Source organism: Oncorhynchus gorbuscha, linkage group LG02 (assembly GCF_021184085.1).
Source record: "Oncorhynchus gorbuscha isolate QuinsamMale2020 ecotype Even-year linkage group LG02, OgorEven_v1.0, whole genome shotgun sequence".
In the NCBI taxonomy this organism is placed as follows: domain Eukaryota; kingdom Metazoa; phylum Chordata; class Actinopteri; order Salmoniformes; family Salmonidae; genus Oncorhynchus; species Oncorhynchus gorbuscha.
Window position 1 is genome coordinate 51,544,620 of NC_060174.1, and position 26,817 is coordinate 51,571,436.

At 42.6% G+C, this 26,817-nt stretch overlaps 1 protein-coding gene and 1 pseudogene across 3 annotated transcripts; one reads left to right on the top strand and one right to left on the bottom strand.

Annotated features, from left to right (window-relative positions):
- LOC123990342 overlaps positions 1-19,034 on the bottom strand; it is a 60,369-nt pseudogene extending 41,335 nt beyond the window's left edge.
- Positions 19,035-20,863: 1,829 nt separating this feature from the next.
- On the top strand, positions 20,864-25,090 carry LOC123993113 (centrosomal protein of 290 kDa-like). Of its 3 annotated transcripts, none has more exons than XR_006831370.1 (5): positions 20,864-21,086; positions 23,047-23,380; positions 23,619-23,763; positions 24,022-24,122; positions 24,319-25,090. XR_006831370.1 is itself a non-coding variant. In XM_046294918.1 (3 exons), the coding sequence occupies exons 1-3, from the start codon at positions 23,703-23,705 to the stop codon at positions 24,499-24,501; spliced, it is 345 nt and encodes a 114-aa protein (XP_046150874.1). In that variant the 5' UTR covers positions 23,399-23,702; the 3' UTR covers positions 24,502-25,090. The 3 variants fall into 3 exon arrangements, 1 of the variants encoding a protein (XP_046150874.1); XR_006831365.1 differs by having other exon boundaries at positions 23,047-23,162; XM_046294918.1 differs by lacking the exons at positions 20,864-21,086; positions 23,047-23,380 and having other exon boundaries at positions 23,399-23,763.
- Positions 25,091-26,817: the final 1,727 nt, after the last annotated feature.

The following is a 26,817-nucleotide window of genomic DNA, read 5'->3' on the forward strand; positions in this document are numbered from 1 at the left end:
CGCTGGGTTGTCAAACCTGGGGAGGCAGGGAGAGAGAGAAGAGAGAGAAAGAGCGAGAGAGAACCACGGAGAGAGAGCGAGCGAGGGAGAGAGTCAGAAAGAGGGCGAGTGGATAATTGACAAGTTGGGTTAATAAATCTTGGATGGTAAATGGAAGAGTGCGAAAGAGGGGAAGATAGAAAGAGGGTGAGTGGACAATTAATAAAAGTTGGGTTGTCAAACATGGTGAAGGAGGAGGTGATAGAGAAAGACAAATGTCAGGTGAATAAGGAAAGGGAGTAGAGTGGAACAGGCACAAAGAGGGTGAGTGGAGGCATACGCTTGACTAGACCAGGAGGGTGTGGACGAGGAGTAACTGATAAGATGTTTTTTTTTTACGGAGAACCAATTTGTGCCAATTCAGCACTTATTAGCACTCAAGAAACATCCTTGCACAAATACTGTATGCTACCGTCATCTTTGTAGAGCCTCCACTACCTCCTATTTATCCTTTTCCCTTATAACTTTGAATGGACTGGCATTCATGACTCACATTCTTCAGGACCATGAGCACTATAGTGTGTCACAAATGGCTCCCAATTCCCAATGTAGTGCACTACTTTTCACCAGGGCCCATAGGGCTTTGTGATGGGGCCTTGGTCTCCATGGCTCCGAGGAGCACCATTCAGACGAAATCTGTAAGGGTTAAACCAATTACTGCTAGCTCCCACACATAAATATTGTGATTATCCAAATATGCACCATTGTTATGTCTGGGAACTGGTTATTTTTCTGCTAACACTAATTATGAGATACAATCTGGAGACTGCCAGTGGATTAATTGATGAAGAATTTTAATAGAAACTAATCTTTAGGAATGTTATCTGCATGATGCCATCAAATTGTTTATGTCTGCGATTGGAGATTAATAAAAAATGTCACGTTAAAATGTTCCCGAGTTCTTCTGACTCCCTGACCTTGTTTAGGCTAACACCTGGAACCCAAAACAATATTTCACATTCTATTGGGGAATTATAGAATCTGATCATCCAGGACTTAGTTTCTAGATATGGCTGCAACATATCCATCAATGCCGGTTCCATTTCCCAATACTTTTAACAACCGCTGCGCCTCCCTACAAATACCCCAGTCACAGGGCCACAGTGACTGCCCACTCGTCGAACCTCTCAAGCTGTGAAATACAAGACACATTTCACTACATAGATGACCAATTACATAGGCTAGGACCCCAACCCCATACATGTTGTAACCTTTACATTATGCAAGACATGTTTCATGTACAGCCGACCACTGACATAGGATAAGGTCCGATCCCCACGCATATTAACATTAAATACTGCAAGGATACAATTTATGTCTCTGCATTTGAAGTTTGAAGATAACTGACATCAGGTTATTGTTAGCTTATTGGAGTTATATTAGCTTGCTTGGAGTTTCCAGGTACAGTAGCTAGCTCCTATCAAATACAGGGAAATAGACCTAACTACTACAAAGCTGGGTGGTTAGCACTTTGTACTCAGTATCCTTTTAAAATACACAGTTGTAACCGCTTGTAACCATTAGGGAAAAGTGAAAACCAGGCCACGCCTGTTCTATGGTAATGGTCCTCTGGAATGGGGTCCTGGTAACTTTCCCAGATGTGGAGAACAATGTTTTAGCTAATGTCGGCACATTGGCGCATGACATAGGAATGTTTTCCACTACCACAAAGCACAGCTCAAATCTGTTAGGTCTGATGTAAGTAATATACTCACCAAAAAGATGCCGGTGAAATTATGTTCACACTGCAATGCAATTTGTGAATGTGTGAATTATGCCCTTGTTGGTGTTCCATTTCCACTTGACTTGTGGCTGTTGGTTTCACCACTAAGAAAGCAGTCATCCGAAGAGCCTGTATGTCTGCTCCATGCTATCACGGGAACTGCAACAACAGCCCTTCAAACCACAAATAAAACATTTTGCCGCCTTGAAAATGCAGGTCCAATATGTATTTGGTTGCTCAATCGATCTTGTAAACAAGATCTATTTCTCACTGTATCTAGGCTTACACTTTTAAGGGTGAACAATGTTCATTGATTGGGTAACAGACAATGTACTGTTCCAAGTGGCAGGGCTACAATGAGCAGAACAGAGAATCTAGATTTCCCAGGGTCATGGCTTCAATAGAAAAAATAATTTGATGTTGCCACGGAAACACATCCACGGCTCCACCCACCTGGTAAAGACGGGAAGCTGTGATTGGATGACCTGTACCCTGATCATGACCAGCAGCAAGATGTTGATGAGGATTACGAGCTTGAGGAGTGTCTGCAGGACGGCGTAGGGGAAACCATCTTTACCCCTCAGCACCTGGAGCAGCATGGGTAGTGTGAACTGAGAAAGAAGAGGGGGGGGGGGGAAGAGAAAAAATTAACTGACTGATCAGTAAAATGGGAATCATGATGGGGTGAGGCCAGTTGTGTGTACTCTAGTGCATTCGGAAAGTATTCAGACCCCCTTGAATTTTTCCACATTTTGATACGTTACAGCCTTATTCTAAAATGGATTATAGTTTTTGTTCCCATCAATCTACACACAACACCCTATTACAACAAAGCAAAAACAGGATTTTAGAAATTTTAGCAAAAAAAAAAAAACAACTGAAATATCACATTTACATAAGTAATCAGACCCTTTACTCTGTACTTTGTTGAAGCACCTTTGACAGAAATTACAGCCTCAAATCTTCTTGGGTATGGCGCTACAAGCTTGGCACACCTGTATTTGGGGAGTTTCTCACATTATTCTCTGCAGATCCTCTCAAGCTCTGTCAGGTTGGGTGGGGAGCGTCGCTGCACAGCTATTTTAAGGTCTCTCCAGAGTTGTTAGATCGGGTTCTAGTCCGGGCTCTGGCTGGACCACTCAAGGACATTCAGAGACTTGTCCCAAAGCCACTCCTGCGTTTTCTTGGCTGTGTGCTTAGGCTCATTGTCCTGTTGGAAGGTGAACCTTTGCCAAAGTCTGGGGTCCTAAGCGCTCTGCAGCAGGTTTTCATCAAGGATCTCTCTGTACTTTGCTCCGTTTAGCATGACGCTGCCACCACCATGCTTCACTGTAGGGATGGTGCCAGGTTTCCTCCACACATGACGCTTGGCAATCATGCCAAATATTTCAATCCTGGACTCATCAGACCAGAGAATCTTGTTTCTCATGATCAGAGTCCTTCAGGTGCCTTTTGGCAAACTCCAAGCTGGCTGTCATATGCCATCTACTGAGGAGTGGCTTCTGTCTGGCCACTTTACCACAAAGGCCTGATTGGTGGAGTGCTGCAGAAATGGTTGTCCTTCTGGAAGGTTCACCCAAATCTACAGAGGAACTTTGGAGCTCTGTCAGTGACCATCGGGTTCTTGGTCACCTCCCTGATCACGGCCCTTCTCCACAGATTGCTCAGTTTGGCCGGGCGGCCAACTCTAGGAAGAGTCTTGGTGGTTCCAAACTCCTATTTAAGAATGATGGAGGCCACTGTGTTCTAAGGGACCTTCAATGCTGCAGATATTTTTTGGGGCCCTTCCCCAGATCTGTGCCTCGACACAACGCTGTCTCGGAGATCTACGGACAAGTCTTTCGACCTCATGGCTTGGTTTTTGCTCTGACATGCACTGTCAACTCTGGGACCTTGTATAGACAGGTGTGTGCCTCTCCAAATCATGTCAAATCCATTGAATGTACAATAGGTGGACTCCAATCAAGTTGTCGAAACATCAAGGATGATCAATGGAAACAGGACGCACCGGAGATCAATTTTGAGTCTCATAGCAAAGGGTCATAATAATTATGTAAAGAAGTTTAGTTTTTTTATACATTTGTAAAAATAAAAAAAACTTTTAAAAAACCTGTCTAGCTGTGTTAATCAATTGTGTTGATTGATGAGGAAAAACATGAATTGAATCCAATTTCAGAATAAGGCTGTAACGTAACAAAATGTGGAAAAAGTCATGGGTCTGAATACTTTCCGAATGCTCTGTATACCCAGATGAATAAAGAATATTTAATAGTTAGGAAACTTTTTCAAAATGAAGGCCTCTGGCTTTGGCTCTCTGATGGTTTTGTGTCATGTAACTAATTTGTCTATTTTTGATCAAGGGGAAGGATAGCCGACAAAACAGCTGCTCACCATCATTCCATCTCAAGTACCCCTTTTGTGGTAAAAATGGGAGCTAGCCAGTTAAAAAAAAATAATTGTCTCATAACTCAAATCTATTACTGGGGTTTTTGAGTGAGGGCGTGACCGTGCAGTATGATGGTTGGAGCAACAGCGTGTTGCAGTGTGGAGTGAGGTTACCGGCGCTGGCCCGCGGTGTCTTACCCCTTGTGCAACAAACACCTCATGACATAGCAGATGCCAATGACTGTGATTCCCTGCTCCTTGCATAATGTGGCTGCAGCCAACAAAACCACGGTCACAGCAATGGGCGTCCACACTAGAGAGAAAGTCAAAAAAGGAGAAACATAGAGAATGGGATGTTGCCAGATGTCATAGTCATACGCACAATCATATCCTAATAAAACTTAGGTGCTGGGTTAATTAGTTTACATACACCTCAGCCAAACGCATATAAACTCAGTTTTTCACGATTCCTGACATTTAATCCTACTAATAATTCCCTGTTTTAGGGCAGTTAGGATTTCCACCTTATTTTAAGAATGTGAAATGTCAGAATAATAGTAGAGAATGATTTATTTCAGCCTTTATTTCATTTGTCACATTCCCAGTGGTTCATAAGTTTACATACACTCAATTAGTATTTGGTAGCTTTGCCTTTAAATTGTTTAACTTTGGTCAAACGTTTCAGGCAGCCTTCCACAAGCTTCCCACAATAAGTTGGGTGAATTTTGGCCCATTCCTCCTGACAGAGCTGGTGTAACAGAGTCAGGTTTGTAGGTCTCCTTGCTCGTACATGTTTTTCAGTTCTGCCAACAAATTTTCTATGGGATTGATGTCAGGGCTTTGTGATGGCCACTCCAATACCTTGACTTTGTTGTCCTTAAGCCATTTTGCCACAACTTTGGAAGTATGCTTGGGGTCATTGTCCATTTGGAAGACCCATTTGCGACCAAGTTTTAACTTCCTAACTAATGTCTTGAGATGTTGCTTCAATCTATCCACATAATTGTCCATCCTCATGATGCCATCTATTTTGTGAAGTGCACCCGTCCCTCCTGCAGCAAAGCACCCCCACAACATGATGCTGCCACCCCCGTGCTTCAGAGGTCATTTCTCCAAAAAGTATGATCTTTGTCACCATTTGCAAATCACAGTCTGGCTTTTTTATGGTGGTTTTGGAGCAGTGGCTTCTTCCTTGCTGAGCGGCCTTTCAGGTTATGTCGATATAGGATTCGTTTAACTGTGGATATAGATACTTTTGTACCCGTTTCCGGCAGCATCTTCACAAGGTCCTTTGCTGTTGTTCTGGGATTGATTTGCGCCAAAGTAGTTCATCTCTAGGAGACAGAACGCGTATCCTTCCTGAGCGGTGTGACGTCTAAACAATTCTTGGGAAAATGACTTATGTCATGCACAAAGTAGATAACCGACCGACTTCCTAACAGACATGCCAAAACTATAGTTTGTTAACAAGAAATTTGTGGAGTGGTTGAATAACTAGTTTTAATGACTCCAACCTAAGTGTATGTAAACTTCCGACTTCAAATGTATTGCATTATTTTATGGCCGGTTAGGCACCTATATGAGACTGTCAAAAGCCACAAACCCTACCACATGGCAAAACAGTCCATTACACCATAGCCTACGTGTCAACAGTTTTATGACAATGCATGTCAAGTAAAGTGTTACCCAATATTACTAAATTTGCCCAAGTTTGTCATTAGACACGGACAGAATGCATCAGTGATTCGAATTTCCTGCTACATTCTGATGAAATAACAAGACTGCCCGCCTGTGTGTGTGCATGGGTCTAACACCTTGTGTAGCCGTTCGCAATGTTGCTAATGAAAACAGTCTTCTGGTAGAAGGCAAGGCTTTCCCAAATATCTTATCAGGTAAATGTTAACTACTAAGTAGCCTATGCTTATCGGTTTTAATAAAACATTATTTGAAGGACAAATATTATTGTAGCAATTCCTATCTTGCAGTAAAACTGAATGACTACATTAACCTCTCTAAAACTGGCCCTACTGAGGCTAAATCACCATGGTAAGATATAGGTGAACATAGCATTCCACAGCATTCCTAACCTAGCCCACAATGTCTGCTGTGTGGATCGAGCAGTCAACAAGTCGAGCAGTCATTTGAAAGAGTAAGGAAATTTCGGCGAGACAACTCAAAAGGCGAAATCCATTAACGCCAAGATAATGGAATCCATTGCCCTTGACAATCAACCGTTCTCTGTTGTGGGAGATGTTGGCTTTCGCCGACTGGTCGAGCAACAGCACACTTTTACATTTATTTTTTAAACTATTTTTCAGATGTTGCCCTACCGGACTTACACAGTAATAGCTTCACTGTTATTATCTTAACGACTGACATTTGGACCAGCGATATCTCCCCATGAGCATGCTGAGTCTGACAGCACAGTGTGTCATCGAGGATTTCGAACTGAGGAAAGTCGTATTGCATACTCATGAATATGCTGGTTGAACATACCGCTGCTGCCAATTCAATGGCATTTGAGAGCATGTTTGAAACATGAACACACTAGCTAGCTCCATTCGAACAAATGACTTGAGAAATAAGCTCATCAACTGCGCCTGCAGCAGACTACCCCTCTGTCATGGCACTGAAACGCCTGCTCGACAAATGTGCACAAAATTTGAGATAAGCTTCAAGCATATGGAACATTTTGTGCGTATGGAACATTTCCTGGATCTTTTTTTTTCAGCTCATGAAACATGGGACAAACACTTTACATGTTGCGTTTACATTTTTGTTCAGTGTAGTATTCTTATTCTAATTCCTAATTCTAACACCACTGATTCTGTCACAATAGTGGAGTAAGCATGCCCATTCTGACTTTGTCAATGCTAAGCTAAACAGTTAGCTAGAAAATAGTGAGCGATGTTAATGCTGACTAGTTTCTATGGAGTGAAGATGGCCCCTTTTCCCGATGAGGTGGATGTTTTTACTGGCTCACATTGGCGATTGAAACAGTTGCCCTTGACAACAGTTTGCCCACACAGGCTGTGAACAAGCGATTCAGTGGCATTCTCTCTTTACTGTATCGCCACCATGCAAGATGCTATGTACAAGGACCGCTACTTTGATGCAGGCAAGAAACAGGGTTGACGTGAAATGTTACATACACAGCTGGTCAAGATGGAAACGGACACAGATAGAGTGAACCGAGGAAGAGGCCACAGACAGACAGAGCTGAAACTTCACTGCTTGACATGTATGATGCAATCCTGGTTGAGAATGAAACAACTGTCACGACTTCGGCCGAAGTTGGTCCCTCTCCTTCTTCGGGTGGTGTTCGGCGGTCGACGTCACCAGCTTTCCAGACACCACCGATCTAAGTTTCATTTTGTTTTGTCTTGATCATACACACCTGGTTTCTATTGCATTAATTATGTTCCTTATTGAACCCTCTGATTTCCCTCTCTGTTTTGTGCGTTATTGTTTGTCATGTGGGTTCTCGTTGATCGTGCTTGGGATTATTGTATTTGTTCCTTGTTGGAATCTTACTTATTTTGGATGATTACTCAGAACTGTGTCCTGTGCCTGACTGCATTTTTTTCCCATTTTACCAACAACCTCACAACAACTGTGAAATAATCAAATGGTTTTGATTACGTTTTACAGGTAAATGCCAACAAAATAACTTCTTGGTCAGTGTGTGTGTGAGTAATCTTTATTTAATGAGGCAAGTCAGTTAAAAACAAGTTCTTATTTACAATGACGGCCAGCCCCGGCCAAACCCAAACGACGCTGGGCCAATTGTGCGCTGCCCTATGGGACTCCCAAACACGACCAGATACAGCCTGGATTCGCACCAGGGACTGTAGTGACACCTCCAGAACTAAGATGCAATGCCTTAGACATCTGTGTCCGTGCGTGTGTGTTAACTAATTAACTGTACTAGAATGCTTAAAAGGCAGCTAAAATCTTAAATATCGGATACCACGAAGTGATGTACTGGGCCATTCGCACTACCCTCTGTAGTGCCTTACAGTCAGATGCCGAGCAGTTTCCATACAAGGCAGTGATGCAACCGGTCAGGATGCTCTCGATGGTGCAGCTGTAGAACCTTTTGAGGATCTGGGGACCCATGCCAAATCTTTTCAGTCTCCTGAGGGGGAAAAGGTTTTGTCGTGCCTTCTTCACGACGGTCTTGGTATGTTTGGACCATGATAGTTCCTTGGTCATGTGGACACCAAGGAACTTGAAACTCTTGACCAGCTCCACTACAGCCCTGTTAATGTCAATGGGGGCCTGTTTGGCCCGCCTTCTCCTTTAGTCCATGGTCAGCTCCTTTGTGTTGCTCACATTGAGAGAGAGGTTGTGGTCCTGGCACCACACTTCCAGATATCTGACCTCCTCCCTATAGGCGGTCTCATCGTTGTCGGTGATCAGGCCTACCACTGTTGTGTCGTCAGCAAATGTAATGATGGTGTTAGAGTCGTGTTGGCCACGCAGTCGTGGGTGAACAGGGAATACAGGAGGTGACTAAGTACACACCCCTGAAGGGCCCCAGTGTTAAGAATTAGCATTACTAATTGTTGTTGCCTACTCTTACCAACTGGGGGCGGCCCGTCAGGAAGTCCAGGATCCAGTTGCAGAGGGAGGTGTTTAGTCCAAGAGTCCTTTGCTTAGTGATGAGCTTCGTGGGCACTATGGTGTCAAACACCGAGCTGTAGTCAATGAACAGCATTATCACATAGGTGTTCCTTTCCTCCAGGTGAGATTTGGCAGTGTGGAGTGCGATTGCTGCATTTGCGGATCTGTTGGGGCGGTATGCGAATTGGAGTGCGTCTAGGGTGTCCGGAAGGATGCTGTTGATGTGAGCCATGACCATCCTTTCAAAGCACTTCATGGCTACCGACGTGAGTGCCACTGGGCGGTAATCATTTTGGCAGGTTACCTTTACTTCCTTGGGCACAGGGACTATGGTGGTCTGCTTGAAACGTAGGTATTACAGACTGTCAGGGAGAGGTTGAAAATGTCAGTGAAGCCATCAGAGACTCTGGGTTCGCGCCCAGGCTCTGTCGTAACCGGCCGCGACCGGGAGGTCCGTGGGGCGACGCACAATTGGCCTAGCGTCGTCCGGGTTAGGGAGGGCTTGGCCGGTAGTGATGTCCTTGTCTCATCGCGACTCTTGTGGCGGGCCGGGCACAGTGCGCGCTAACCAAGGTTGCCAGGTGCACGGTGTTTTCTCCGACACATTGGTGTGGCTGGCTTCCGGGTTGGATGCACGCTGTGTAAAGAAGCAGTGCGGCTTGGTTGGGTTGTGTATTGGAGGATGCATGACTTTCAACCTTCGTCTCTCCTGAGCCCGTACGGGAGTTGTAGCGATGAGACAAGATAGTAGCCACTAAAACAATTGGATACCACGAAATTGGGGAGAAAAAGGGGTAATTCAAAAAAAAAAAAAAAAAAAAGAACACGTCCTGGTAACCCGTCTGGCCCAGCGGCTTTGTGAATGTTGACCTGTTTTAAAGGATTTGTTCATATTGGTAACTGAGAGTGTTATAATAGTCATCCAGAACAGCTGGTGTTCTCGTGCATGCTTCACTGTTGCTTGCCTCGAAGCGAGCATAAAAAGGCATTTAGGTAGTCTGGTAGGTATGCGTCACTAGGCAGCTTGCGTCTGGGTTTCCATTTGTAATAGTTTTCAGGCCCTGCCACAACCGACAAGCGTCAGAGCCGGCATAGTAGGATTCAATCCTAATCCTGTATTGACGCTTTGCTTGTTTGATGGTTCGTCTGAGGGCATAGCGGGATGTCTTGTAAGGATCTGGATTAGTCTCCCACTCCTTGAAAACAGCAGCTCTAGCCTTTAGCTCGATGCGGATGTTGCCTGTAATCCATGGCTTCTTTTTGGGACATGTACGCACAGTCACTGTGGGGATGACGTCGTTCATGCACTTACTGATGAAGCCGATGACTGAGGTGGTGTACTCCTCAAAGCCATTGGATGAATCTCGGAACATATTCCAGTCTGTGCTAGCAAAAACAGTCCTGTAGTTTAGCATCCGTCATCCGATCACTTTCTGTATTGAGCGAGTCACTGGTACTTCCTGCTTTAGTTTTTGCTTGTAAGCAGGAATCAGGAAAATATAATTATGGTCAGATTTGCTAAAAGGTAGGGTGGGGGAGAGCTTTGTATGTATCTCTGTGTGTGGAGTAAAGGTGGCCTAGGATTTTTGTTTTTCTGGTTGCACGTGACATGCTAGTAAATATTTGGTAAAACAGTAACTAGTAAGATAAGATAGTGACAATGAGTTCATGTTAATTTCCTTGAAATCAGGAGGGGGAAAACCAGTCAGTCACATCCCCATTCATCCCTCTCCTGTGATAACCATCATCGCTCAGAAATCAAACCCCTGAGTCATTTATCTACCTTCTGACTTTCCTTCAAATCAGGCATCCTTCAAATCAGGCATCAACTGCGCAATGCCTTTTTCTATTTCTCAACATGACCGCCCGCAGCCTTTAACAAGCTTATCTTTCGAGTGAATTGATGGAGCTGACCGGACACTCAGAATGCTCAAACCCATGTGTACACAACAAACAGGGGGACAATATTAGTGGAGGGCTACAGTAGACTCACCGATGGAGTGGTCGGCTCCTTTAGATCTGGTGTATAGGCCAGGAACGCAGCCAGGAAGAAAGATGGAGGACAGGAGCTCCGCTCTTCCTACAACACCAGTCACCTGCCAGAGAAACCAAACAATTTTTTTTTAAATCAACATTTCTGGCACAAATATGTTCTTCTTTCATAAATGAATCATAGAGTTCCACTTTCCCCATGACAGCCATTACCTGTCATAGGCACAAAGTTGAAAGTAAACGGTCAAAGTTAACGTTTCTGGCACGAAGATGTTCAATCATCAATCAATCATCCTTTAAAACACTTCCTGCTCAGTCTCTCTGGAGTTCACACTTCTCAACATGTCTCCCAGGCATGCTTAAAATTGGCTGAAACCTGATTCTCCATGACAAAGGCTAACCTAAACCTACAATATGCACCCAACTGAAAACAACAAGACCGTAAATGAAAAGCATGCCCGTCACCTAGTCTAGAACTAAATCATGGAGGCAGTCAGCAGAGGTAACTCACACTGGCGCCTGCCAGCCAGGGGCCACTTATAGAAATATATGAAGGATGATTGCCACCTTATGGTAGAACATGGAACTGCACATGTCCTGTTTTCACAAACGCAGCTGGGGCTGGTAAATCCTGAACCAAGAGGAGAGCAAATCTGTGTCATGTTCAGTAGGGAGAAAAGGTTTTGAAACAAAGTGAGGTATTAACTGAACTTGACCAGTAAGAATAAGAACCTTACTGAACATGACCCAGGTGAGGTTGACTCACCTGACCTCTACCACATAGATGTCCTAAGATCAACACAGACTGATACACAATTGCTAAACACTTGACTGTGACAGTCTTGCCTGACGACTCAAACTTAATTATTCCGCTGCGCTATCGTTCACGACATACAGTACTTCAGTCTGAGACTTCAATTACTGAACTGTTTCGCGGTGACGTCAAAACGACGGTGTTGTACAAAACCAAGTCATCAGCAATTGGATCATCTCGAACCAATCTGAGTATCAAAGCCAATGACGAATATTCAATATGTCGCTTTACCCGTGTGTTTTGGCTCTAGCCCAACCCATCAATTTCTGGGACCAAACAGACGGACTAGAACGTATTTACAGTCTAGAAATCGTAGGGCATGTACTCAGATCCAGATTCAATGAGAATAATGAACTAACGTCTGTGGGTGTGGTGTAGCATTTGGCCAAAGCAAGGAGTTTGTGTAGCCAGGCAAGTGACAGTCAGCCTCTTAACAACATACGTTGACAGACATCACTGTTATGCAAGCATTTTCATCTCTCAACCACTTGCAACTATTGAATCCAATGAAACTATTCAAAGCATGCATCTTTCAGTTCCATCTTTAGGATTACCAATGTCATACAAACAAAGTTCTAGTTGAATATGTTCACTATGAATATGTTCAGGTACCAGACACAGATGCACACAAAAACTCTCAACGACACATTCAGAAAGAAAGCCATTCTAAAGATGCTAAAAGCCAGAGGGCGTGGAACAACAGTCTCTTTGTCCATGTTTATCATGAAGGGGAGCTTCATTGCTCAGTGTATCAAATGAAAAACAAATGATCTGTTGAGAGAGAGATTCCAGACCTAGACAACGTGAAGACCATTGGCCGGGCCAAGGGCTACATTGTGAAATGGGTCCTTCCAAGCGATTGAGAGGCTGCACTCAGCTGAAGGAGCACTAGAGCTGTGTGACATCACAACTCCCTTTCCCAGAGTGGCAGAATGTTGTCTTTGTTTTACTATTCTGTTTTTGTTTTCAAATCTTCTATTCAGTTTTTCTAAGGCCTGTCTGGTTGCCGGTGCAACTCGGTTGAATGTGGTGAAATACAAGTACAAATTGGGGGTAAGGGGGTCAGCAAACAGGCAAGATGAGAGAAATTGTTGTTGAGGTAGACAGTAATGGCTGAGATTAGTTCAATTTAGTTCATTTCCAAACAATTCAGGCATTGAAAGGGACATTAACCAACTCAATGTCCAAATTGTATTGAATTCCATTCTTTCCATGTCACCAATGCATGCAGGTCTGTTTAACTATTATAGCAGCAATGTTGAACGTTCAAGCTGCTGCACAGACACTATGGGATTGCTAGTTTAGAGCGCCCGGTTTAATTTAACTTAACTATTTATCTGTACATGGAATTGTATTATTTATTTATTTTACTCATGTTTTTCTAATCTTTACAGGAAAATGCCACGGGCACTATCTGATGTGTGGAGACATTTCACTGCAGCTAATGTAGAAGGAAAAGCTATGTACATTTGCAAATACAGTGCCAAATCATATGTGAAGAATGCAACAAAGATGCAGAATCATCTGGCCAAGTGCATAAAGTTCCCACAGTGCTCACAACAAGCAACCTCTGATAAATGTCCCTCTACTTCTAGTCGAGGTGAAAATGATGAATCAGACACCTTATCAATAGCAACAGCTCATGGTCTTCCTGGAATCAGAAGTTTGACTCAGTGGAGGAACATTGTCACCTCTGATGCTCACAGGCAATGTGTATTGGAAGAGATTTCTGAATGTTCTTCGCCCAGCATACACCCCTCCAACCAGACATGCTTTATCTACTCATTTATTGGAATCAGAGTTCAACAAACTTCAAGTGAAGGTCAAGCAAATCAGAGAAAGCAGACTGTATTGCAGTCATCTCTGATGGGTGGTTGAATGTTCGTGGGCAAGGAATAATTAACTACATAATCTCCATCCCTCAACCAGTATTCTACAAGAGCACAGACACAAGGGACAACGGACATACCGGTCTCTACATTGCAGATGAGCTGAAGGCAGTCATCAATGACCTTGGACCACAGAAATTACCTTGGATCACACCCATTGGCTGTGCTGCTCATGCATTGAATCTGCTCCTCAATGACACCATGGCACTGAAAACAATGGATACACTCTACAAGAGAGCCAAGGAAATGGTAAGGTATGTGAAGGGTCATCAAGTTATAGCAGCAATCTATCTCACCAAGCAAAGTGAGAAGAATAAGAGCACCACATTGAAGCTGCACAGCAACACCCGTTGGGGTGGTGTTGTCATCATGTTTGATAGACTCCTGGAGGGGAAGGAGTCTCCAAGAAATGGCCATATCAGTCTGCCAATATAGACAATCCCTTCAAGAGGATCCTCCTGGATGATGTATTTTTAGAAAGTGGTAAGCAGCCCATACATCCATATACATGTTGAACCCCATGTATGCTGGCAAGAGCATCCTGTCTGGTGCAGAGATCAACAAGGCCTATGGTGTCATTACTACTATGTCTCACCACCTTGGCCTGGATGAGGGCAAGGTTTTTGGTAGTCTGGCGAAGTACACTTCCAAGCAAGGGCTTTGGGATAGAGATGCAATATGGCAGTCGTGCCTCATATCTCATCAGCCACCTGGTGGAAGGGACTTTGTGGATCTGAGGCTCTTTCCCCTGTTGCCTCCATCACCCTCCAAATCCCACCAACATCACCCACCTCAGAGCACAACTGGTCCTTGTTTGAGAACACACACACCAAAGCACGCAACAGGCTACCCAATACAAGGGTTGAAAAATTGGTGGCCATCCGGGCAAATGTTTGGCTTTTAGAGCCTGACAACAAGTGACAGTGAATATGAGGCCTGAGAGTCTGATGTTCAAGAGGTGGACATTGAGGAGGTCCAGGGAGAAGACATGTAAGCTTGAGAGGAAGACGACCAAAGATTTAGTTTCTAGACAATCATTTTACAGACGTATGTTTATCACATTTTTGAGAGATGCGATGGATCATTCAACAGACTGTAAATACGTTCTAGTCAATTCATAATTAAATAGTTTTTTATATTGGAAGGATTTAATATACTTATGATAAGGTAAATGTTTGTCTCCATAAATGGCAAATATATATAAATATATATAAAATATATATAAAAATATATATATACAATGCAAAAAAACATCTACATTTAAATGGTATTAATATTAATTTGCATATTTCCATTAATTCCCATATATTCCTGGTAATTTCCATAGAAATTTTCCAACTCTGAATATTCCCAAAAATGTGCAACCCTAGTGGGCAACATATACAATCATCCTAAAAAGACATGTTGAAACATTTAGATATAAACTCAGCAAAAAAGAAATGTCCTCACTGTCAACTGTGTTTATTTTCAGCAAACTTAACATGTGTAAATATTTGTATGAACATAAAAAGAATGACCAACAGACATAAACTGAACAAGTGCACAGACATATGACTAACAGAAATGGAATAACATGTCCATGAACAAAAGGGGGGGGGGGTCAAAATCAAAAGTAACAGTCAGTATCTGGTGTGGCCACCAGCTGCTGGACTGCACCAGATTTGCCAGTTCTGGCTGTGAGATGTTACCCCACTCTTCCACCACCTGCAAGTTCCCAGACATTTCTGGAGGGAATGGCCCTAGCCCTCACCCTCCGATCCAACAGGTCCCAGACGTGCTCAATGGGATTGAGATCCGGACTCTCCGCTGGCCATGGCAGAACACTGACATTTCTGTCTTGCAGGAAATCACTCACAGAATGAGCAGTATGGGTGGTGGCATTGTCATGCTGGAGAGTCATGTCAGGATGAGCCTGCGGGAAGGGTACCACATGAGGGAGGAAGATGTCTTCCCTGTAACGCACAGCATTGAGATTGCCTGTAATGACAACAAGCTCAGATCGATCCCACTCCAGAGTACAGGCCTCGGTGTAACGCTCTTTCCTTCGACGATAAACGCAAATCCGACCATCACCCCTGGTGAGACAAAACCGCGACTCGCCAGTGAGAAGCACTTTTTGCTAGTCCTGTCTGGTCCAGCAACAGTGGGTTTGTGCCCATAGGCGACTTTGTTGCCGGTGAGGACCTGCCTTACAACAGGCCTACAAGCTCTCAGTCCAGCCTCTCTCAGCCTATTGCAGACAGTCTGAGCACTGATTATGCGTTCCTGGTGTAACTCGGGCAGTTGTTGTTACCATCCTGTACACACACACACACACACACACACACACACACACACACACACACACTTTTATTTAAATAGGCAAGTCAGTTAAGAACAACTTGTTATTTTTAAGGACGGCCTACGAACAGTGGGTTAACTGCCTGTTCAGGGGCAGAACGACAGATTTGTACCTTGTCAGCTAGACGATTTGAACTTGCAACCTTCCGGTTACTAGTCCAACACTCTTACCACTAGGCTACCCTGTCCCGCAGGTGTGATGTTCAGATGTATAGATCCTGTGCAGGTGTTGTTACACGTGGTCTGCCACTGCGAGGACAATCAGTTGTCCATCCTGTCTCCCTGTACCGCTGTCTTAGGCAACTCACAGTACAGACATTGCAATTTATTGGCCACATCTGCAGTCCTCATGCATCCTTGCAGCATGCCTAAGCCATGTTCACGCAGATGAGCAGGGAACCTGGGCATCTTTCTTTTGGTGTTTTTCAGAGTCAGTAGAAAGGCCTCTTTAGTGTCCTAAGTTTTCATAACTGTGACCTTAATTGCCTACCGTCTGTAAGTTGTCTTAACGACCGTTCCACAGGTACATGTTCATTCATTGTTTATGGTTAATTGAACAAGCATGGGAAACAGTGTTTAAACCCTTTACAATGAATAACTGTGAAGTTATTTAGATTTTTACAAATTATCTTTGAAAGATAGTGTCCTGAAAAAGGGATGTTTCTTTTTTTGCTGAATTTATTAAAATATTGTATATTGCGCTAATGTGGACAGTTTGTGTTACTACATTATAAGCTTGCATTTTAACCACATACATTTAATGGAATTAGCTTACACATCCTTTTTTTTTTAACCTCAGACTGGTGATACATAGTCATCAGGATTATACTGAAAAGATTGCTTTAAACAGATTCATATATTTGGTTTGGTACAATTGCTTTTATCATACGCGCCTATCCGTCGAAGGACTCATTTCCATACTCAAATGGCACAGATCATTTGGAGCGCTCTCTGTATTAAAGTCGTTGGCCACAAACAAATATATGGATTTGACAGTCAAGCTATCCCTCAAATGAAAGCCAACCCCTGTCACTATGGTGCAGCGGTCTAAAGGCACTGAATCTCAGTGCTAGAGGCGTCACTACAGACACCATGGTTCGAATCCAGGCTGTATTACAATTGGCCCAGCATAGTCCGGGTTTGGCCGGTGTAGGCAGTCATTGTAAATAAGAATTTGTTCTTAACTGACTTGCCTAGTTAAATAAAAGTTAAATAACCATTTTATTTTAAACATTAGGCGAGGGGGGGTGCCTTGTAAGAACCAAGCTAATTTAAGCTATTCCTTTGCTTGTAGCCAATCAGAATCCACAGATTTAAACAGAAGCAGCTAAGTTTGTGTCAGAAAGCTCCCTTTGACCACTGTGCCACTCGGGAGCATGGATGGGGTAAGGATTTAGGGATAGTTCATTCAGCTTGTTAGTTCCTAGATCTGTGCCTACACTATGCGCAGACTTAGGGCCTCCATGTGGATGGGATGCACAGCCGCTGCCACAGCAAACAGCAGTGTTTCATCTGATCCTAGATCTGTGTTTGCCTACAATATGAGCGGACTTACAGCCTCTGTGTGGATGGGGTGCACTGCAAAAAGCAGGGCCGCCACCAGGCTGGAGGTCTTATCCAGGAAGAGACGACAGATGCGCAGGAAGAGCACACACACCACGGCATGTTGAGCAGGTGTTGAGCAGGTGGTAGGATGCAGACATCCTACCACCATGCATGACATGTCATGTGTAATCTCATGCACCAAATACTTCCCTCCCCAAGCTCGAGGATATTTCATGATAGCTTCATCACCTCAGACATGGGCGTGCCCCAGAAGTCATTGAAGAACAGGTTGCAGAGTGGGGTGGCGGGCCGAAGGTCCTTGTTGTCCAGAATGGCTGAGACATCGTTGAACACAAAGCCACAGGACAGGCTGTTCCAGTAGCATCCCAACACCAGTCCAGTCAAAATCTCATTCCACGACACGACAGCCATTGCTGACCAAAGGCTTCATTGATCACTGTGATGGATGAAGTAACAGCAGGACAGTAGAAATTAGACTAGAGAGGTTATTTTTATTCATTATCATGGTTCACAAAATACAATGTGCCCAGCCCAGATTTGCTAGGATGCCACTGACACAGCTTGGTGCTGCCAGGTCAGGTGACAAGACTGGCATCATAACAATGTATTTTATTTTATTATTTTACCTTTATTTAACTAGGCAAGTCAGTTAAGAACAAATTATTATTTTCAATGACGGCCTAGGAACAGTAGGTTAACTGCCTGTATGCCTGCAGGTACACTGAGTAGGTCTATTATCAATTCCCAAACAATGCAGAAATATTATATTAGCAAAAAAACTATGACAGTTGCATTGAGGATGTCGTATTAAAACTTGAAAGGCAACAATGTAGTTAGCTAGCTAGGTAAACTATATCAACCGAGAACAAGATCCTGTAGTTGCAGCCACGCTAGCTGGTCACTGTAACTTTGAAAACATTGTCATCCAGCTAGGCAGCATCGGCGATACTTCAGGATTTTTGCAATTAGGCTTTTTACTTTATCTACTTCCACAGAGTTAGATGAACTTGTGGATACCTTTTGTAAATCTCTGCTTACACTAAGAAGGAAGTTAACTAGCGTTAGCTAACAAATACCCATACTCTTACTTCTAGACATTGTGTTAACGCTAGTTAGCGACACTGCCTATAACGTCCTTAACACAGATGTATACAAATGGTATCCAATAACTCACCCAACTCTGAGGAAGTAGATAAAATCCCGAAGTATGCCTTTTACAAACACACCAACGTTAACTTAGCTAGATAACTGTTGTTGAAGATAACCTAATCGTCTCTAGCTGGGCTAGCCTCTTGCATTTCCACTTGATTGTTCACGATTCAGTCTAGTTTATCTACTGTTGATGAAAATAGTTTACAGTAACATGTCCTAACATAATATTGTTAGAAGAAATTTGAACATTTAGAAACTTACGTTAAAATATTCGGCGATTGACATTCCAATTTGAACGCTAGCAAGCCAATAAATCCCCAAACTTCCGGGGCAAAGTTTAAGCTAAAAAGGGGCACTGATTTCAGAAACGTGTTGTCCCATATGTACTGACACTATCAAGAAGAGGAGAACACGCTTTGTTTGGTATAAACCATGAACATGTTTGTGTTGAAAATCTCTCTAAGCTATCTAGCTGGCTAAATGACTGGCTAGCCTTTTGCGACGGTGAAACGACTTTATCAGCCATAGTAATTCTATTTACGATTGTTGTCAGTGGTAACTTAGCAACTGGAGCAGCTGTTTGATCAAATATGTTCTCATTGTTCTATCTGTGGTATGCTTAGCTAAAATACCAAGTAAGCTCGCCAAATATGTTGTGTCCGGTATATGAAAAAAAGGTAAGATTCACACGGATATTGATTTAATTTAAATGAAAATAACTCAGTTGCATGTATACGTAATTTCTATACATGTTACATTTACATTACATTTAAGTCATTTAGCAGACGCTCTTATCCAGAGCGACTTACAAATTGGTGCATTCACCTTATGACATCCAGTGGAACAACCACTTTACAATAGTGCATCTAAATATTTTAAGGGGGGGGGGGGGGGGTGAGAAGGATTACTTTATCCTATCCTAGGTATTCCTTAAAGAGGTGGGGTTTCAGGTGTCTCCGGAAGGTGGTGATTGACTCCGCTGTCCTGGCGTCGTGAGGGTGTTTGTTCCACCATTGGGGAGCCAGAGCAGCGAACAGTTTTGACTGAGCTGAGCGGGAACTGTACTTCCTCAGTGGTAGGGAGGCGAGCAGGCCAGAGGTGGATGAACGCAGTGCCCTTATTTGGGTTGTTGAATGCAATGTTTAGGAAGTCTGGAAGCACGTAGCTAGCAGCAGCTAACAAGCTAAACATGTTATGTGCAATAGTCAGCTAACCTAGTTAACTAGCTAGTTACAACTAAAATGCACATTGCAAGGATAATAACCACAGCTCTATGTTGTCCCTTTACAGCATTACCCAAGCTTACAATGTGTGTCTGTCCATCTATTTGTTCCCCAGTTCCTGTTAGCTAGCTGTAACTACACAATTGTCAAGATGCCTTCTCATCTTGACTGGAGTAGGGTAATTGATTCTGACCTAGAACAAATGCAGGAGAGTGGAGATGCAGATATAATTAACCAAATGTGTCTACAGGTAACGTTACAGTACTGTTCCAAAATGCACATACCTGCACCCCAAATCCTCTTCTAATCTGATACTGTATCAATCAAATAAGTCCAATCTAGTTTTTCGTGTTGATATGGATGTATGACCATTGAATTGAGTGGTTCTGCTACTGATTTGTCCGTAAACCATTCCCTACCATTCCCCCTGGCCAGGATCAAGCACCTGGTTTGTAGACTAAACAAACGTGTAAGCAATTTGGTTCTCTGCTACTACCAGTGAGACAGGAACATATATAAAAGACCAAGCAGTACTTGTTACTGGATCTCTAGACACTGCTGGTCACAGGGTTTCACTTCATTCTGCACCAAGCATTACTGTTGACGTGTTTCTGCCTGATGTTAAAATCACTGTGCGTTTCACTGAACAGCTGGGGTGCCCTGTTTCTCTGCAGGTCAAACAATGGGAGCAGGAGCTGAAAGATGGAATCCCAGAGAAAATAGTTCAGCTCTTGCGAGTCGCTCGGGGCCTTCTTAAGGTGTCCCATGCTATTATTACCCATTCAGATCCAGAGCTGCATTATTCAAACTCATTACAACTCTTTGATCCATTCACATCGCTGTGCTGAAATGCATTCCTAATATTATTAGATCCAGTGTTAATATCAGTAGAATACATTACATAGTTGCTTTGAAGGATAAGCTCTACACAGTGTGGTTTTAAGTCATATAGTAGAGTTTGATTATATTTGCATCACATAGTGTACATGACCTGCGAATAGCAACAGTGTACAGAAGGGGGGGGGTCAATGTAAATAGTCCGGTGGCGATTTTATTAATTGTTCAGTCTGTTATAGTCAGTGTCATGTTATTTATTACTGGTGGTACTGATACAGACCCTAAATCTTTATATTTGTTTGTAGTGGAAGAAAGTGGAGGTTACCATGGCATTTGAACTCATTGATAATGTTGGCACAGAAGCATTGCTGTTAATTAAGCGTTGTTAAGTGTATTGTTAGAAATGAATTGCCCACAGTAGATACTTTAACAGTATCTCTTTTGTATCTCACAGAAAATAGGTGGAAGGCAAGGAATTAAAGTGGGAACAAGTGTTTGAGGTAAGGCTTGGTGTGAATGTGGTCATTAAATGAAATGGTGAATCATTAGAGTCCATTTTCAATCAAAACTGCCGGTTCTGGATAGCAGTTTTGTTTGAATTGGATCACAGGTTATTTTACCTCATGCTGCTCAGTTTCCTTCAACTGGCTTAGTATATCTCTCAGCCAATAGTAAAGTCACTCATAGTACTTAACGAGATTAGAGCGTGCTGGCTAATTCTTCTCTGCTACGCTGCTGTATGTTGTGGTTTTCTCTCTCTGTGTTTTCTGAACAACAAATTTGCCCCGGTCTGTGATTTCTTAAGCACTTTCACATAAGCAAATGGAGACATAATATTGTGTTAGGATCCTGGTAGTTCAAGTGTGTAGATTTATAAGTGTTGTAAACAGATGGAGTCTTAGTTTGTTGTCCACCTGGTTTCCTGTCCAGATGGCTAAGGAGTCAGGCAGTGGCAGGGGGCAGGACATGCGCTTCATGCGGGACGAGATGCGGACACTGGAGGCTCAGCTGGACCACAGAGAGAAGGACATCCAACAGTTAAAGAAAGAGACAAGGAATGAGAAGAAAATCAACAAAAGTATTTATATCCACAGTAAAACGAGTCCTATATCGACAGAACCTGAAAGGCTACACAGCAAGGAAGAAGCGACCACTCCAAAACCGCCATAACAAAAGCCAGACTGCGGTTTGCAACTGCACATGGGGACAAAGATCGTACTTTTTGGAGAAATGTCTTCTGGTCTGGTGAAACTGAAATAGAACTGTATGGTCATAATGACCATCGTTATGTTTGGAGGAAAAAGGGGAGGCTTGCAAGCCACATCATCCCAACCGTGAAGCACGGGGGTGGCAGCATCATGTTGTGGGGTTGCTTTACTGCAGAAGGGCCTGGTGCACTTCACAAAATAGATGGCCTCATGACAAAGGAAAATTATGTGGATATATTGAAGCAACATCTCAAGACATCAGTCTTGGTTGCAAATGAGTCTTCCAAATGGACAATGATCCCAAGCATACTTCCAAAGTTGTGGCAAAATGGCTTAAGGACATCAAAGTCAAGGCATTGGAGTGGCCATCACGAAGCCCTGACCTCAATCCTATAGAACATTTGTGGGCAGAACTGAAAAAGCGTGTGCGAGCAAGGAGGCCTACAAACCTCACTAAGTTACACCAGCTCTGTCAGGAGGAATGGGCCAAAATTCACCCAACTTATTGTGGGAAGCTTGTGGAAGACTACCCAAAACGTTTGACCCAAGTTAAACAATTTAAAGGCAATGCTACCAAATACTAATTGAGTGTATGTAAACGTCTGAACCACTGGGAATGTGATGAAAGAAATAAAAGCTGAAATAATTAATTCTCTCTACTATTATTCTGACATTTCACATTCTTAAAATAAGATGGTGATCCAAACTGACCTAAGACAGGGAATTTTTACTAGGATTAAATGTCAGGAATTGTGAAAAACTGAATTTAAATGTATTTGGCTGAGGTGTATGTAAACTTCCGACTTCAACTATTTCACACTTTTTGTTTTTGTGGTTTTTGTTTAAAGGAAGATAATCTTTGAAATGTGTGTTGAATTATGTACTGTATTTACACCACCTCCATCTGTGATTTCCACTGCAGATTCTCTTCTTCTTTTGTTACTGTTCAATCTGTTCTTTTCTCCTGTCCTTACTTGAACTTCTCTTCCATCACCGACTCGTGACCAGATCATATATGAGCTATGTGTTGTAAGTTACTCAGTCTTCCAGATTTCTTGCCTATTTTGCATACCTCTCTCTGCTTTCTTTTATACTCCTTGCACAATTTCTCATGTATTTTATTACACAATATTGTTCACAAATCAGAACCTGCTGTGATCTTCTATGGTTGTCCTTGTATTAACGTTGGCTCTGCTCTGCCTGTTCGTCCTACTCGATCCAAACTAATAAAATGTTTTTGAATGTCTTCAAGGCTGTGCAAGAGCGGGACAATCAAATCAAGATGCTGACAGAGCAAGTATACGGGGGAGATGGAGAGAAATGCCCTGCTCAAAGAGGAACTCAAGAATCCCCTGAAGAAAGACAGAGGTGCTTGTCAAATTCTCTTGTTGTAAAAGCACAGCCATTTAGCACATTAGCATGAGCTCTTTAGTATAAGTGTAGCCATAGATTCTGATGTAGCATTGGACAAGCTAAATGCTAAGCTGCAAGCCACAGAGACAAGAGCACGGGAGGCAGAACGTGTGGCTGAGCTAGCCGAGACAGACGCCAGGGACACCCTAAACCACATGATAATCTACGAGTCTGTAAGTCTGCCCAGCCTGTCCAGTTTCCCACACGCCCAGTCGCTTAAGGGTTCTCCAACAAACCCAAGTTCCTATAAACTAATCAAAAACCAATTCTCCCGACCCCTGTGGTTATTCTCATGACTCATGCAACAGATTTTGTTTTTGAGATGTCTGGTCTGTCAAAGCTTTTTTCCTAGATTCAACAAAGTTCGAAAGCCATGGCTGATCTTTCTAGGCTCTCTTTACTGTCCTGCAGGGCACTGATGGTCTGCAGGTGGCCATCGCTGAGATCAAAGAATGTAAGAATCGGATGAGAGTGTGAGACGGCGAGACGGAGGCCATGACCACAGATATCAACCAGCTGGAAATGAGAATCAATGCAGATGTTAAGGAAAGTCTCAGTAAGTCACCAAACTAATTCAATTAAAAAACGTTAAGTCACATTTAAAGTTAATTTCACATTATCTCAACACACTTTACAGAGAGAATTTTGTTATGTAAAATAAGAACAAGAAACAACAACAAAGAAATCAAAAACCGAGAGAGAGCAGATATTTCATAAAGTTAGTGAATGACCTTAGAGGCTAGACAGTTTTGTTGTTGTAGTGGATATCCTTTCATTCAGTTTCTGTTTTTCACCCATCATCCTCTTTCATAAGGTCTGGAGCCCCAAGAGGAAGTGGATCTGACGGAATTCAGAAGAACCGAATCTCTGAAACAGCGGCAGTTCAAAGCAGAGAACCAGGATCTCACTAAAGATGTAAATGTCTTTTAGGTCAATTTGACTGTGTCTCAATTGGCACCCTATTCCCTACATAGTGCACTACCTTTGACCTGAGCCCTATGGACACTGGTCAAAAGTAGTGCACAATATAGGGAATAGGGTGACATTTGGAACAAAACCTTTAGCTCGGCCAGTGGCCCTGTTTCCTTCATGACCCCTTTTGACCTCACAGATCGAACCACTGGAAGGGGAGGTACTTGAACTGAAGAAACAAATCAGAGGAATGGTAAAGGACAAAGGTAAATACCAGAGGTGGGACCAAGTCACCTATCATTCGAGTCACAAGGTCCGAGTTTCAAGTCAAGTCCCATGTAGAACTTGTCAAGTCCAAGTTGTGCATTCTAAGAGCAAGTAGAGTTGAGTCGCAAGTCAAGTTTAAAAAAAACATGTATACATGCAATGACTTGTTGAACGACAAATCAATCAATCAAATGTATTTATAGAGGTCTTTTTACATCAGCCAATGTCACAAAGTGCTAAATCTTTGTCTATTTATCGAGTCTACCAGACAGCCCTTTTCATGAGTTTGTCTACAACACATTTTGATTAGCCTATGTAATTGTAAAATAGGGACCTTGTAGCAGTTGTAAGGGCATGAAATCAGCAGAAGGCAAGGCAGGTTGACGTGCTCAAGAGTGTAGATGTATTTACAGGTTTAGTTGGTGCAACGGTGAAAGTGCCATATCATACCAAATATACAAGTAGATTTACCAAAGATATATGGGCAATAGCCCAAAAGGAATAGCCTCTGTATCAGGCTTAACCTGTCCTATCTGAACGGAGACAGGCGAGAGGGCAAAACTCTAAAGCGTCCCCTTGAGACACCAAATTGAATCTGTTTAACAGCTCAAACAGGTAGACCTACATAATATAAGCACTTGGCCCCCAGAAGCATATAATTACCCAATTGGCAAATACAATCAATAAACTGGTTCTACAATGTAAAAGGCAATTTCCACATCCTTTGTTACATTGGTACATTCTTCTTAATCAGACTTAATGAATCTTAATGTAATTTCAACACCATGTGTAACAGTATAACTTTAGACCGTCCCCTCGCGCGAACCAGGGACCCTCTGCACACATCAACAACAGTCACCCATAGCTCCACAAATGCTACTTCGACTCTCGAGCAAGTGACGTCACAGATTGAACCGCTATTTAGCACGCACCACCGCTGACTAGCTATCCGTTTCACATCCGTTACACATGCATACATGGGAACAGAATGAAAATGACAGGACACAGAACTCTGACGTAACCCGGGAAATATGAACAAAGGAAACCATACATTTAATTAAATAAACAGAACTTCTACCCCATGAGTCTTGTGAAAATTCATGTGCACAATAAACATTTTCCCCACTCAGAGGGTAAGAAATGGTTGGCTAAATGAACATGTATCGTAGGGCTATGAAACAAATGTTTACATGTTGCAATAAACGGTACGGGGATGGAATGATGAAACGCTAGCAATTATTGTGGTATTAGATGGAATATAGATTGACCACATAAGACCTATGCATTTAAACGTGTGAACGCAAGAGCAAACATTTCAGCAATAATTTTTTTTAAAGCACTCCACTGAACTGAGGAAAAGACAGTTTCAGGTTGGATATTCGCCTGTAGTTTTCCTTACGTCCACCAACAACAGTTGTTCAAATTTCAATAGCTCATTACTCCTAACACTTTCAAAACTGTTTGTAGCTAACCCGATGGCATAGACTTTGCACACCCTTTAGTTTGTCAATTTTTGTCTCACATGGTTTTACATGAATTTATAGCTCCTTGGTCGTGTGACCTACTGACTTCAAACAAGGTTCAGGATGTCCACTTAGTGGCCCTACACTTTGCACACCGCTTAGTTCAAAATGTAAAATTTCAATAGCTCCTTGGTCATGTGACCTAATGTCCGCTGACTACCCTTCTATATTGCACACTCCTGTTTGTGTACTGTAAAATCATGCGGTGTAATGTACATTTTTCAAATTTTTCAAGTTTCAAATTTGCAATAGCTCCTTGGTCATGTCAATTACACACCTAAGAAGCATGCAGTGGATATACACCCATATTGCATAACCTCTAGTCATGTATCTTCTATATTGTTGTATATTATTAATTTGACAATTAGGGGGCTCAGTCCAGTGTTTATCCTTTTCTTCAATATTTATCTACAATAATTGGTACTTCTAAGTACTTATTTTCCCTGATTTTTTTGTTTTTTTTCCACAGTATATAACAGCGGTACACAATAGGAGAGAGACAGATAATATCTCCTTTCTTCGTAAATGTCAACCATAAAGGAAAAGGGCAAAGTACGAGAGTCATGCTATTAATTGTCCAAAGCAGGAATGGAGAGTGAGCTAGTGAGGTAGGCTGCAGTGGGTTTGCTGGCCAAGACATATACTGAACATGTAACCACAGTAATGGTGGCCAGTAAATCAATTAATAAAAATGTAATATTGACAAATTGATGTACATTTCAGAGCCTCTTCAGTGTGGATGGAGTATAGCATACCTTTTCAACAACAGACTGTACTTCCAGTTTGTGTTGTTTACTCTGTTGAACTGTTTGTCTTCATTCCTAGGCACAGCACATGGAACCACCGTTGGCAGGAAAAACATTCAATCAAAACAAAACAATGCGTAACACGTTATAAAACGTGTTAAA